Below are 13,899 nucleotides of genomic sequence, written 5' to 3'. Positions count from 1 at the left end.
GGTGAGGAAATTGGGATGGGAAGTCCAGAGGGGGAGTCTAAGACTTGCTGGTCAAGGAGACTGAGAGGCCTGAGGAGTGGAGATTGGGACTGGCTGGGTAGTGTTGGTAAGAAATTTTCAGACTAATGAGATGTCAGTTTGCTGAAGCAAAATGTTTAGTCTAATCTATTAGAGATTTGACAAAACTTTAGTTGAAACCCAGGCAGGTTTCCATGGTGAACCTCTCTGTTTCAGGTACCATGATTCTGGCAGGTTCCCTGCTCTGTGGCAGCTGCCCTAGGAACCTCCACTGCAGCTGAAACTCCCAGTGTTGCTAGGCTGTGTGGCAGGAGTCATGGGGCTGTCAGATCTGCTCACTCCACAGAAGCAGCCTGGGTCATATTGGTTTGAGCTGTGACTCTAGGCTGTTGGTTTCTCTGGTCTGTAGCAGGGAGGCTCCTGGGGCTCTGAGTGATAGCTCAAGCCATGGCTCTCAGGGCTTGCAGGGTCCTTGCTGCAGTGCTGGGAGCTTGGAAGTCCTAGGACTGGCTTCCAGGGCCCATAGGTCTGGGTCCTACCCCACAAGTGGGCAGCCTGTAGGCACAGGAGTCTGGAATCCATGGAAGTCCCTGACCGTGGGGTTCAAGCAAGGAGTCTAGCAGCCTGGAGAGCCACAGCTCCAGCCAGGGCTACCCAGAGCTGGCAGGCTCCCTGGCTCTGAGTGTTGAATTGAAATTGACATTTCTGAGTGTCAGTTTTGGTTTTTAAAAAACAACATTATACACAAAGTTACATTCAGAGAATGTTAAGGTTGTAAGTCAAGCACTGAAAAGTTAGGAAATGCCAGAATGAAGGTTTTTTGTGCAACCTTAATTTGGCCCCCTTGTGCACTGTTTTTTCCACAGGACTCCTGTCTCGTTCAGTGCACAGAATGGATTGTGCTCAATTAATGACAGCTGTTCAATGTTTTATTTTCTTCTGATTTCCTCATGGGTTTTGATGGGGCTCAGCACTGTAGCTTGAGAGTGTTTCATAAACAATTTATCCTAACAACAACCCTGAGATGGGGGAAGGGGCGGGCATTATTGTATCCATTTTACAGATTGGAAATTGAGGCACAGAGGGATTTATGTCAGAAGTAACCACTAATTTGGGGCCCAATTTGAGATACTTAGGCCCTTATTTTTCAAAGCACTTAATATTATATAGCACTTCATATGTTCAAAGCCCAGCTTCCATTGATTTAAGATGCAGTTGTGAGTGCCCCAGATTTCTGCAAATCAGACCACGGGATCTCAAGTCTGGCACCCAGAAACTGAGGAACACATCATTAGTGACCACCTCTGAAAAGTTTGGATTAAATGACTTGCCAGGCATCACACAGGATCTCTGTGGCAGAGGCAGGAGCAGAATCCACTTCCCCAAATCAGCATTCAACTGCCTTATCGATGCGACCCTCCATTTTGTTCCTGTAATCCCCTGCCTCATTCACTACACACCTTCCAACTTCTGGAACAAATGAGGTAAGTATCCTACAGACAACAGTCATCTTCATTATACACCCCTGATTCATCTCTAGAGCAGGTCTTTCCTGTGCACTGCATGAGACACAGGTCTTATGGGAAAAAATAGTATGTGATAATGTAATTACAAAGACTTGTCATAATACATTCACGCAAGGGGGCTGAATTAAGATTGCACAGGCAACCTTAATTCTGGCATTTCCTAACGTGAGTGCTTGACTTTGCAGCCATAATATTCCTCTAACATAGTGTTTTGCATATAGTATATGTGCACACTTACACAGTTTTATATGTACACCCCCACACACCCTTCCTCTGCACTGTAGAAACTCTCCAGTTCTGCTGACTGTGGCCTTTTGTAGATCTGAAGATGGAATTAGGATTTGACCCTGAGCGTATGGAATGGTAGCTTCCACAACAGTGAAGATTATATCTGAACTAAATGGATGTATCTCAAATTGGGGATTCAGCAGACAGACCAGACGGTGATATATTTTTCCTCTGTGTTGGGCCAGTATGAAATGAAATTTAAAATCTTTGCTTTCATGGCTTCAGCACCTTCATTTATACTTTAGTCTTTGGCTGTGGGTGCACAAACAGAGAATCTCCACAAAAACAAGCTTTTTCAGAGGTGATCTCTCAGATAAGCTCCCCCAAACAGTTCCAGGAGTGGAATGACAGTTTCTGAAAGACTCCACAGAGATGGAATCTCGGTGAGTTTACAACAAAATCTTTGTAATAAAAGACAGAGAGAATTTATTTATTTTCCAGCTGGCACTCAAGCATGCCGGAGTGGCATTCCTCCTGGACATGACACTTACTCATTTTTTTCTAACAACTAACCATTTATATGTTGTGCAGCCTGGTGACAGCAGGAATTCTTTGTGTGACCCAGCTGACTTCTAGGTTGCCATGAACAGCTTCCCCATGCTGGATTGTCCTAATAATATATTGTTGAGTTGGTGTGTGCAAAGAATTCAAAGTTACATGTGCAAAATATGTTTGCTTTATAGAGTTTTTAGAAAGGGCAGAAAACATGCTTGCCACTAAGATGCAGTAGTGAAAAGGAGGTGTCTGGCTGGCTATTAGGATTTCATTGTGTTTATCATATTGTGAAGGTTTTGTTAGGGCACCTAGAGCCATTAGCAGGAGTGGGTTTTATCTGAAATCCAGATAAATAAAATAATGACTAAAAGCTTTTATGTTGGTTCAGTTGTTTCTGAACATTACAAGGACAGTCTAGGGTTCTTCCCCCTGCCCAAGACTGTTCAGCAGTGCCTCTGAAGTGGCAGCTCTTATGAGCTGTAGCTCATGAAAGCTTATGCTCAAATAAATTTGTTAGTCTCTAAGGTGCCACAAGTCCTCCTTTTCTTTTTGCGAATATAGACTAACACGGCTGCTACTCTGAAACAGTTCTTATGTGTTTGTCTGTGGAAAACCTATCAGAACAAAATATAAGTTTTAATGCATATTGGGGTTAACATTCACATAACATTTTCAGGAGAACGCCAGTACTCATGAGCTACTGAAAACACAAATCGTCCACAGTGGAAACATGCTAGTGATGTAGACCTCCATTTGCTTAGCAGTGTGAATTCTGCTTGCTTCTGGAGTATTTATTACTTCAGAACTTCTTTGCACTGAACATTCTTCCATAGTTCTTTGAGTTGTGCTTTGTCGAGGATGGGTAGCTACAAGATAAGTTGTTCCCCAATTTTTACATAGCATCTTGCCCCATTTCCACATGTTGACCATAGATGACATGGTTTAGACTTTGACTGATAACTCTTTGCACATTTTGACATCAGCTTTTGTAGGATTAGAGGAAAAACGACTATACTGCACATTACTCCATTTATTGTCAATGCCAAGTTAAAATGGAGGTTGTCATACCAAGATCTGATTAACTGGATACACTGGAATGCCGAGACACCAGTCATGGAACTTGGCAGATAGCACATTACATGTTGTCATGAAATCCTCCACCTATCCTTGGTCTCTGCTATACTTCCCTCCCCACAAAAATCTGTGGAATTTTGGAATCCTCACTTCTTGTGGATTTATGTAAAAATCCAAATAAGGTATTCATTCCATCCTTTGAGAGTTCAGATTGGCTGGAACAAAATTTTAAAACAAATTGAAAGAAGCTTTATAGGTTGACATTTTGTCCCAATTTCTTTCCGATACGTGTATTACATGTGAGAATTAGAACCATGTTGCTTTAATTTAACATTTTTTACTAAGTTAACTAATATTAACTTTTTATATCCATCTTTTTACTGATATTTTCAATTTATTTTTTGTTTTTAAGTTAGCAAAGCATCAACTAAAGGGCAAATTGCAGCATACACAAATCCAGTGAAATCAATAGAGTTGCACCTGTTTACACCAGCAGGGAATTTAGCTTGAACTATTAAACTGCATTTCTTCAAATTGGTCTTTAACAATGTAGATAAATCTGACATGTTCTGTAGAGCAGATTTTTAAAATATTTGTGGTAATTCATGTTAAGTGGATTAAAACGGTTTGATTTTTTTTTTTTTTGTAGCAACTTGAATTAGTGGAACCAAGTGGTTGGATTCATGTTCCTTTAACTGATTCTCATAAGAAGCCTATTCGAACATTTATGATTCAGATTGCTGTTTTAGCCAATCATCAGAATGGAAGAGACACTCACATGAGACAAATTAAAGTGTACACCCCAGTGGAAGAAAGCTCTATTGGTAAATTTCCTAGATGTACAACAATTGATTTCATGATGTATCGCTCTATAAGATGAATCATCTTATGAAGAAACAATTAAAGTGATTTTGTCATCAGTTTTGTTTCCAATATCTTTTCCGGTTAAATTGACAGGTCTTATTCTTGTGGAATTCTCTGTATATACTTTAACTTTTTTGTGTGTAACTTTAATCTGTTTTGAGTTGCACTGTTTTTTGATTTTTAATATGCTTTCGATAGTCATATTTTCTGTTAATTGTATTTACAAAGGCTGTAGGAGGTTTTTAGATTTTCAGAAGATATATTAAAGAACTTTCTCCTTTCATTTGCTATGAAATGGATAACCGTGGTGCACATAACATGTATATTCTTTTTTTCCAGGTGGTTTCTCCATTTGTTGATAATGCATTAGAATACTTCATTGTATGACTTCATATTTTGGTTGGGTCAGTCCAAAAAAGCTGTATTTTAATTAGGTGTATTTTTAATGGATTATTACTACTGTATTTTTCTCTGGGTACAGGATGTACATTCTTTTAAGAGGGTTCTTTGTGTCTTTGAAAGGACTTCACTGTGGTATTGTGCATGTCTTGTTTCTGGTGAGAAATGTATTTAACTGGGTTTTTATTCTAATAGGTCTCGATGTAGGTTTCATTTTTCTGTATAACTGAAAAAAGATTGATAATCTAGAAGGAAAGTGAATATTTCTAACTGTATTTTATATTGTCCTGTCATTACAGATATAACTTAACCATTACATCATTCTAATGTAACAATAGACATGCCAGGAATGCAAAAGCAACATTCCTTAGCATTGCTTCCTCACACCCTTTGAAGTCCCATGGATCACATAAAATAGTAGGAATTCAAATAAAAATCTGTTTAAGTCTGAGCAATGTTATACTTAAGTTATGGAGTTTCTTAGAAGAAAAAAGATAAGCCATTTTGAAATAAAAAATGCCACAAGGCAATCGAGAAACTTGTGCATGGCCTACTTATAACTAATGGAAGCATGTAACCTGGTTTTTTAAAACTTTTTTTTGCATTGTTATTGTTTGGTGGTTACATTGATTTAAAAAAAAAGAGACCAGAAAACTAACAATCTTCCTTTTAAAATCCGATATATATGGGTTGAATTTTTAAAAGCGGTCGTCATTTATCCACCTCCATCCATCCCTCCAAAAAAAAAAAAAAATAGAACACACAGGTAAATTCCTATTGATTGCAATGGGAGCAAAATTAGGACAAAACATTTGAAAATCACACTGCAAATTAAAATTAAATTGGGAAGCATGGGCAAGGCCATGTGATAAGAGACTAAGAAAATATGGGTGATGACTAGAGGAAAGAAGGCACAGGAGTGAAGGGAGCAGGGAGGTAAAACAAAGGAGGATCAGAAATGTAACACTGAGATCAGTTTTATGTAACTGTATATTACATTAAATGTGCTACCATAAAAGTGCAAATTAATCTCTGGTTGAACTCTGCTGCCTTTAGTGCAGTAACATTAGGAATGAATTTTCCCCATTACGGACCTGATATCTAAAATCAGTGGAAAGATACCCATTGATTTCAGTGGGTTTTGGATTAGACCTAAGGTCTATAATTCCACTTGTGGGTTCTGATGTTCCTAAAATATCTTGACAAAATTATAGCCTTTTTTATGGAGGGCAGCTCGGTATTCTTGTTAACTGTTTTTCCCTTTTGCCGTTGTCTTATACAAAATACATTTTCTTTTCTGAGAACAATAACTCCCAAAGGTTAGTGTGGGACTCAAAACAGGGGTTTTATGTGCTTTATCTTACTGCAAACACGTACTATGGATTTTGGTGCAAACTGTTATGGGTAGTCCTTTTGATTTCATGCTTCATAGTAGGTGTGTGTTTGCAGGAGACGGCCACTTTAAAATATGCAGTCCCTTACATAGGGATACTTTCTTCTTCTGTGACATGTATAGCTCTTTACTTAACAAATAATGATAGGTAAGAGGCATGCTTGTTGAAAACCAAAAGAATCTAATATCCCAAAGGATGAAATGGACAGTAATTTAGAAACACCAGATTGGCATGTTCCTACCCCAGTCCTGAATTCAGGCTACTATTCCTACTAAAGAACCCACCTATTGTTCACAACCATAAGTCCCGTCAGTTATTTAGTAGTAGATTGGATGCAAACCATGGACAAAGAAAAGAAAATTATTATTATTGACTTCAGGAGAAAACTGGATTTGGCCAAAGATAAAACTCCCATTCATTTCAGTGGTAGGTAGATGAGGTACTATTGTCATTCACCAAGTTTCAGCCAGTGACATAGATTACATTTAGTGTCAAATACTTGCTCTGCACCTCTGTTCAGTTCAATATATCAAAGATGCCAAACAACATACTGTGGGATGCAACATACTTTTTTCTGTCCATTTTCTTATTCTACAGATTACTTTTTCTCTCACAGATTAGGCAAATTTATCCAGTTATTTTATGAACAGTTAATTAATAGTTGTCAAGAGAGAGGTATATATTTATTAAAAATGCACTGCCCTTAAAATATTTCATAAACTCTTGAAAAAAAATTTATGGAAAATAAATTAGAGTGCAGCATGCATCCTTACTATGTGCTATAAAGCTACCCTTCTTGGGCTCACAACTCCTTTAAAGGTAATCATGAACACGTATTCTGCAGCACTTACAGTTCCTTAGGTTCAGGAAACTTCCTTTGCAGCATTTTGCAGTGTATTATAGTCATACCAAGTTATGTTTCATTACATACATCATTAACATATATCTTTCCCCACTCTTAATTCCCATTCAAAAAGGGACAAATCCTGAAAATCAGCACTGGCTGTATAAATCATCCCCATAGATTGTAGAGCAACTTTGTGGCTGCAAGTGAACACTGTGATGAGCCTGGATGAGATATGGGTGAGATTTTTCAAAGGTGTCTAAGTGAACTACGAACTAAGTTCCAGTGAAACTCAATGGGACTTGTGCTCCTAACTAGCACACTTTTGAAATTCAGACCCTTCTGGCTTTAGGCTGCAGAAGCTTATGTTCCTGCTCAACAGAGGGCAGTGACCAGTAGACTCTGTGGTATCAAATCTAACAGCCCAGTCCTGTTCCATATGCTCTTGCATTGCCACAGCCAGACATGTCCTTGGAGCTGCAGAGGGTTAGCCATGGTTCCATGCCACATAGGTGGCAGGATTTGCCCCCACAGCAGAAAACTTTTATTCATGCAACAGTGGAATGGGGCATCAGTCTTGGTGTCTTAGCCAGATTCCAACTTTGTTGAGTATGCTGCTACCAGGGTGGATTTGATTTAAATCACTAGTCAGGAAGACTTGATTTAATCGTGGATTTCTACATAAAAGTGCATTCTTGGTGGTTGTTATAACCTTAATACATATTCTTCACAACTCAGAGATAGATGTAGGTTTCATTTTTAGAAGGTACACACTATACATTTTTTCAGTGATTTATTTTGAAAACTTTTCAGATTAGTTTTACAGCTATATCAGAAAATAAATGATTGTTAGTTATTTCATTTACCAAAGTAATTGAAGCAGATATTTATGAAGTCATTGGGAGGTGAACTATCTCCAATTCAACAGATTAATCTTTAATATTTGGAGGATTTTCTTGCCATGCTGTATTAGGAGGGGAACATCACCAGACAGACATTTAAATAGTTTTATTTAACTAAAACAATGTTATGTATTCTAGATTTTTTCTTCAACACCAAACATATAATATTTTAACAAAACAAGCATATGAATTTTTGAATTTAGTTAAACATTTGAGTTTTTTAAAATCAGGTTTGTTTTTGTTAAAATTGTTTTTAACTAAAATAGTTAAATGAAATATTTTAAAAACAAAAATTAAATAGACTGTCAGCCAGGTCAATATGAGAAACTTAAAATATTGGCTTCTGCTGCTAACTCAGTCATCTTCACCTTCATTTTCCTGTTTGTTCATAATCTGGAAAAGAAAAACAAGCTTTCCTGCTTTTTAGGTCCCAAACGGTTTCTCAAGTTGGAATGAATTAGTCCAAAGGAAGAAAATACTCTTTCTACACCGACAGAAAAAGCTACTGCTGTTAAAAGTGAGATTATCACTTCAACAGTCTCTGAATCCAAATGCTTAAGTGACTTCCACCAGTTCACGGGTGTGGCTTTCTTTCTTTAAAACATCATCAGTAAACATATATTTCTTGAATGGTTCACCCTTACCTCTGAAGTTTATTATAATTGGCATTATGGAGGGATGATTGCTGGATATCCATGTCATAGCCAACTCCTCTTCTTCAGCAGTTAAGGTTTGACCCTGGTACCGAGTATTGAGAATATTTGCAAGAAAATGAACGGGAGATAGTGCTTGTCCCCTTCATTTTTTTAATGCTTGTAATTTAGTTCTGTCATTGCATATTTCTCTTTTTAAGTTCTCACTCAGTTCCTTCCAAATTTCAACAGTGTCAGCAGTAAAACAGCTATTTCCCTGCATTTTGTTCAAGGCTACAGAAATAGGCTTCAGGGTACTCAGCATGTGTTCAACATTTCTCTTAAGCCCAATGTTGAGAACTTTGGCTGTGACAGTACCATCTATTCTTTCACAATTTTGTTCACAAACTGTGTCAAGTTTCCTCCCCCACTCTGAACTCTAGGGTACAGATGTGGGGACCTACATGAAAACCTCCTAAGCTTACTTTTACCAGCTTAGGTTAAAACTTCCCCAAGGTATAAATTAATTTTATCTTTTGTCCCTGGAATAACCACTGCCACCACCAACCTCTAACTGGGTTTACTGGGAAACGTAGTTTGGACACGTCTTTCTCCCCAAAATCCTCTCAACCCTTGCACTCCACTTCCTGGGAAAGGTTTGGTAAAAATCCTCACCAATTTGCATAGGTGACCACAGACCCAAACCCTTGGATCTGAGAACAATGAAAAAGCATTCAGTTTTCTTACAAGAAGACTTTTAATAGAAATAGAAGTAAATAGGAGTAAAGGAATCACCCCTGTAAAATCAGGATGGTAGGTACCTTACAGGGTAATTAGATTCAAAACATAGAGAATCCCTCTAGGCAAAACCTTAAGTTACAAAAAAAGAGAGACACAGACAGAAATAGTCATTCTATTCAGCACAATTCTTTTCTCAGCCATTTAAAGAAATCATAATCTAAAGCATACCTAGCTAGATTACTTACTAAAAGTTCTAAGACTCCATTCCTGTTCTATCCCCGGCAAAGCAGCATACCAACAGAGAGACACAGACCCTTTGTTTCTCTCCCTCCTCCCAACTTTTGAAAGTATCTTGTCTCCTCGTTGGTCATTTTGGTCAGGTGCCAGCGAGGTTACCTTTAGCTTCTTAACCCTTTACAGGTGAGAGGATTTTTCCTCCAGCCAGGAGGGATTTTAAAGGGGTTTACCCTTCCCTTTACATTTATGACAAACTGTCATCAGATTAGGCCAGTTCTTGATATAGTGCCCAAACCAGTCCACTGCTGAGTTCTATTGCATGTCTTGTGGGAGAGTTAGCTTCGTTCCTCCCACTTGTTTCAGAGCAGCTGCTGAAAAGTGGTTGTTACAGAAGTATTTTGCAATTTCAACAACATTAGCCTTTATTTCTGGAACACCGAAGTCGTTGGCTAGGAGGTGCATCAAATGAGCATTGCAACCGTATGTTATTGGCTAGGGACTCGCTTCTAAATTTCTTATCTTGGATACATTTGCAGCATTGTCTGTGACCTAGCTACGTACTAGACATTTGAATTTTTTTCAGTTTGTTATAGCTTTTACTGCTACTTCTTGTAAGTATTCTGCTGTGTGTGCATTTCCTGCTGCATCAATTGTTTCTGTAAGGAGGACATTCCCTTCTTCTGTTGTCACACAAGCACATACAACAGGATCATTGTGGACATTACTCCACCCATCAAGACTCAGGTTAACAATTTCACCTTCTAGACCTTTTGCACACTGCTCAATTTCTTTCATACACTTTATCCAGTAATTTGACTGAGACACCTGGTCTGTTGGGTGGACTGTATCCTGGTCTTAATGACCGAACTATGTTAATAAAGTGTGGGTTCTCAGTCATACAGAAAGAAGAGTTTGTTGCATAAACAAACTGGGCAATTTTTTCATCAGCTACCTCTTTTTGTAATCTGCTGGTTCTTATCACAAACTTGAGGTGCCACAAGTACTCCCACATTTTTTTTGCTGATACAGACAAACCCGGCTACGACTCTGAAACCTGTTATCCACGGTTGTTTCTGGATGATGGAGATTTTTTTTTTCTTTTTGCTACAGGAGATACACTGGGGCTGTGAGACATACAGGATGTGACTGAAACACTATCATTGGCAGATAACTCTGAAACTATAGAAAATGATGGTGATCTTGAAGGTGGATAGTCTTCAGAATCCTGTATGTTGAGGATGGATTCTCCTAAACAAAATAAGACAATGCAATTATTTTAATTATTCTTACCATACTGCTCATTTAGTGTTACTCATTGCATTCCCTGGCACTCAGTACTACTTTAAAGGTAAAATTGTAAAAGGAAAATCAGCCTATTTCAGCTATTTATTTTTTTATCACAACTGCATCTAAAATGATAGTACCATAGAGTAACAACTATATTTTTTGCTCAAATGTAAGAATTCAAGAATAGTCCAGAAGGAAGACAGGCAGTCCTTAAGAAAGACGTATGAAAGAAAAAAGTTTACCAACCTGAAGATCCTGCATGTTCAGACGTGTTCCTTTCATCATCTTTTCAACGTAGCCTCCTCCTGAGAAGGATCACTTCTCATGATGTTGTTTCATATGGGCGATCAGGCCTTGCATTTCTTTGTTGCACTGTTTGCATTTTTCACACATGCCTGTCTTACCCGCAGGTAGAGGAACTTCATTAAAATATTCCCAAACTGGGTCTCTTTTATGGCCTGCTGCGATTATTGGTTTTCTCTTCTAGTGAGAGAATGGTAAAGTAGATCTCAAATCAATGAACGCTACAATCAGAAAGGTTTCAGAGTAACAGCCGTGTTAGTCTGTATTTGCAAAAAGAAAAGGAGTACTTGTGGCACCTTAGAGACTAACCAATTTATTTGAGCATGAGCTTTCGTGAGCTACAGCTCACTTCATCGGATGTATACCGTGGAAACTGCAGCAGACTTTATATATACACAGAGAATATGTGGGAAAAAACAAGAGGAAACAGGCTACCTTGCATAATGACTTAGCCACTCCCAGTCTCTATTTAAGCCTAAATTAATAGTATCTTTATATATACAGTCTCTATTTAAGCCTAAATTAATAGTATCCAATTTGCAAATGAGTTCCAATTCAGCAGTTTCTCGCTGGAGTCTGGATTTGAAGTTTTTTTGTTTTAAGATAGCGACCTTCATGTCTGTGATTTGTGCTGGAAATGGCCCACCTGATGATCACTTTAGATAAGCTGTTACCAGCAGGACAGTGGGGTGGGAGGAGGTATTGTTTCATATTCTCTGCAAGTCTGCTGCAGTTTCCATAGTATGCATCCGATGAAGTGAGCTGTAGCTCACGAAAGCTCATGCTCAAATAAATTGGTTTGTCTCTAAGGTGCCACAAGTACTCCTTTTCTTTTTACAATCAGAAAGACCTCAAGACTTCTGCATTATGCTGCTCAAACAGTTTCACTTTTGTTTCTACTGCCTGTCCCTCCCTTTTCACATTTATCATGATTTAGTTGGGGATTGGCCCTGGTTTGAGCAGGGGGTTGGACTAGATGACCTCCTGAGGTCCCTTCTAACCCTGATATTCTGTGGGTCTATGATCTCCAGATTCCTTCTTTATCCTGATCTATTCCACTCCCAACAATCTTCTATTCATTGAACTTTTTGAAACTTTGCACTTTTAGAGAGAGGTAAGGGGTTGACTCTGTGTACACAAATTTGCAGAGGGACAGTAGGGTTGAGGTCTGTTATGTCTCACCTTTATTTTTTCTTTTTCTTTCTAAACATTTTTGCTGTTAAAAACCATGTTATCTCTGGAGCCACAAATCCATAGTTTGAGAACTACAAAACTAAGCGTCTCTGATGGTATCTTCTAGACTGAGCACTGAGTCCCATTGGATGGATAGAAAGATTAACCTAAATAATCTATACAGAACCCCCTGGAACCCTATAAGATTGGGTCCCTAATCCATGAACCATTGGAACTCATTTACAAAACTTTTCTTAAACATTACATGAATATATTGTTTCATACTGTAGAATTAGAATTTATAATCCCTATTCCACGATGAGATAGTTTTAATTAAGATACATTATAGCTCAAAGCTATCTTTAGATAAAATGCTTTTTGAGGGAAAAAAACCTATAAAAAAAACCCAATTTAAATAAAAAAAATATTTTTTTTATTAATCTACCCTACCTGCCACCCTCTGTACCTTTTGCAGGTCCAAATGGATGTAATAACCCTTTATACCTGTGCTAAACAGTAATGTTAAATTTCACTCCTTGCCGTGGCTGCACTTACATGGTGGTGGTTTACATAATTCTTTGTGTAAAGTTTATACAATACTTCAGTAAAAGTTTGAGGTGATCTGGGATCTATAGGTTGAAAGCCCTTGTATAGATGCAAGAATATTGTGATTATACATTACAAAATTTTTTTCTTGCTCTTTGATATGCAGCATCAAAGCAAACAAATGCAAATGACCATTCTAAACCCTTCTTACAAGGTCAGTACATGTTCAAAGTCTTTAACGTATTACAGTTAATGTAAGCGTACTGACTTGCTGCAGATTGGCTTCTGAGGAAACTGGCTTCTAAACAGAGGGGTCTGTTATTGTGTGTTGATTGGAACTGGATTGGTTTTATTTATCTAGGTACCCAAGTGCCTTCCTGTCGGGTGCCCCTTTATTTATTTTGAAATAAAGACAAACCACCATTCTGTTCTGTAGATATGAAAATGGCAAGGTTTGATAGGGCCCACATGTGTAATTTTTCTTTTTCATAACCAACCACCCAAAAAGGCATCAACATTCTCATGTTTTAGGACAAACCTAATTAGGATGTTAGGAGCACACAATAGGTATTGAGCAATATTAGAAATTGTTTCTACAATTTTTTATGTTGACTACTAATTTGAATTTGTATAACTGGGTGAAAACTAATAACAGGGATAACATTTTTTTACTCCAGACACTAATCTGTGCCCTAGGCATAAGCATCAGGCCTCTTAGTTGTCTTCTGTGACCTTTCATTGAAAAATACAGAATTCCACCAACAAATGGAGACAGTCAATAACTGGCTGTTTACATCTTACAAGGCGATATTGAAAATTTGAAAGAGTTGATAATGGGAGATAATTTGCTAGCTCAAAATATTATTTCTTCTTTAATTTTGTGGACAAACATACTTCACCAACAGGCTGGTCAATAAGCTGCTTCTCCTCCTGTGTGGTGGTGTTTGTTACTTTAAAATGACCAAACACCACAAACATTTGTAGAATTTAGTGTGATGTGTTCTGGGAGTAAGGACACTACACTGTAAACCACAATATTGTTAGATCAGTATTTGGCTTACTGTATCTGAAAAACCTCCAAAACAAACAGCATGCCCAAAAGTTCAGATGATGAAATATAGTGATTGTTGGTCTTAAATAACTTTGGTACAGGGGAGATAGAGAGAGGGTTATAAA

At 37.9% G+C, this 13,899-nt stretch overlaps 1 protein-coding gene across 11 annotated transcripts in view; it reads left to right on the top strand.

The window, feature by feature from the left end:
- The window catches only part of ANAPC10 (anaphase promoting complex subunit 10), a 211,338-nt gene that overhangs the window by 73,065 nt on the left and 124,374 nt on the right, over positions 1-13,899 (top strand). For 3 of the 11 annotated variants that reach the window (XM_084625665.1, XM_084625664.1, XM_084625660.1), the window contains exon 5: positions 4,051-5,115. The exons of 7 other annotated variants lie outside the window; for them this stretch is intronic. In XM_084625665.1, coding sequence (XP_084481791.1) covers positions 4,051-4,281 — 231 coding nt within the window. In that variant the 3' untranslated portion in view covers positions 4,282-5,115. Of the gene's footprint in view, positions 1-4,050; positions 5,116-13,899 lie in introns of those variants that run through there. One more of the 11 variants, XM_084625670.1, reaches the window with a different exon arrangement.

Source organism: Lepidochelys olivacea (assembly GCF_965140295.1).
Source record: "Lepidochelys olivacea isolate rLepOli2 genome assembly, chromosome: 4".
Taxonomy (NCBI): domain Eukaryota; kingdom Metazoa; phylum Chordata; order Testudines; family Cheloniidae; genus Lepidochelys; species Lepidochelys olivacea.
This window is presented reverse-complemented; position numbering and strand designations above follow the sequence as displayed.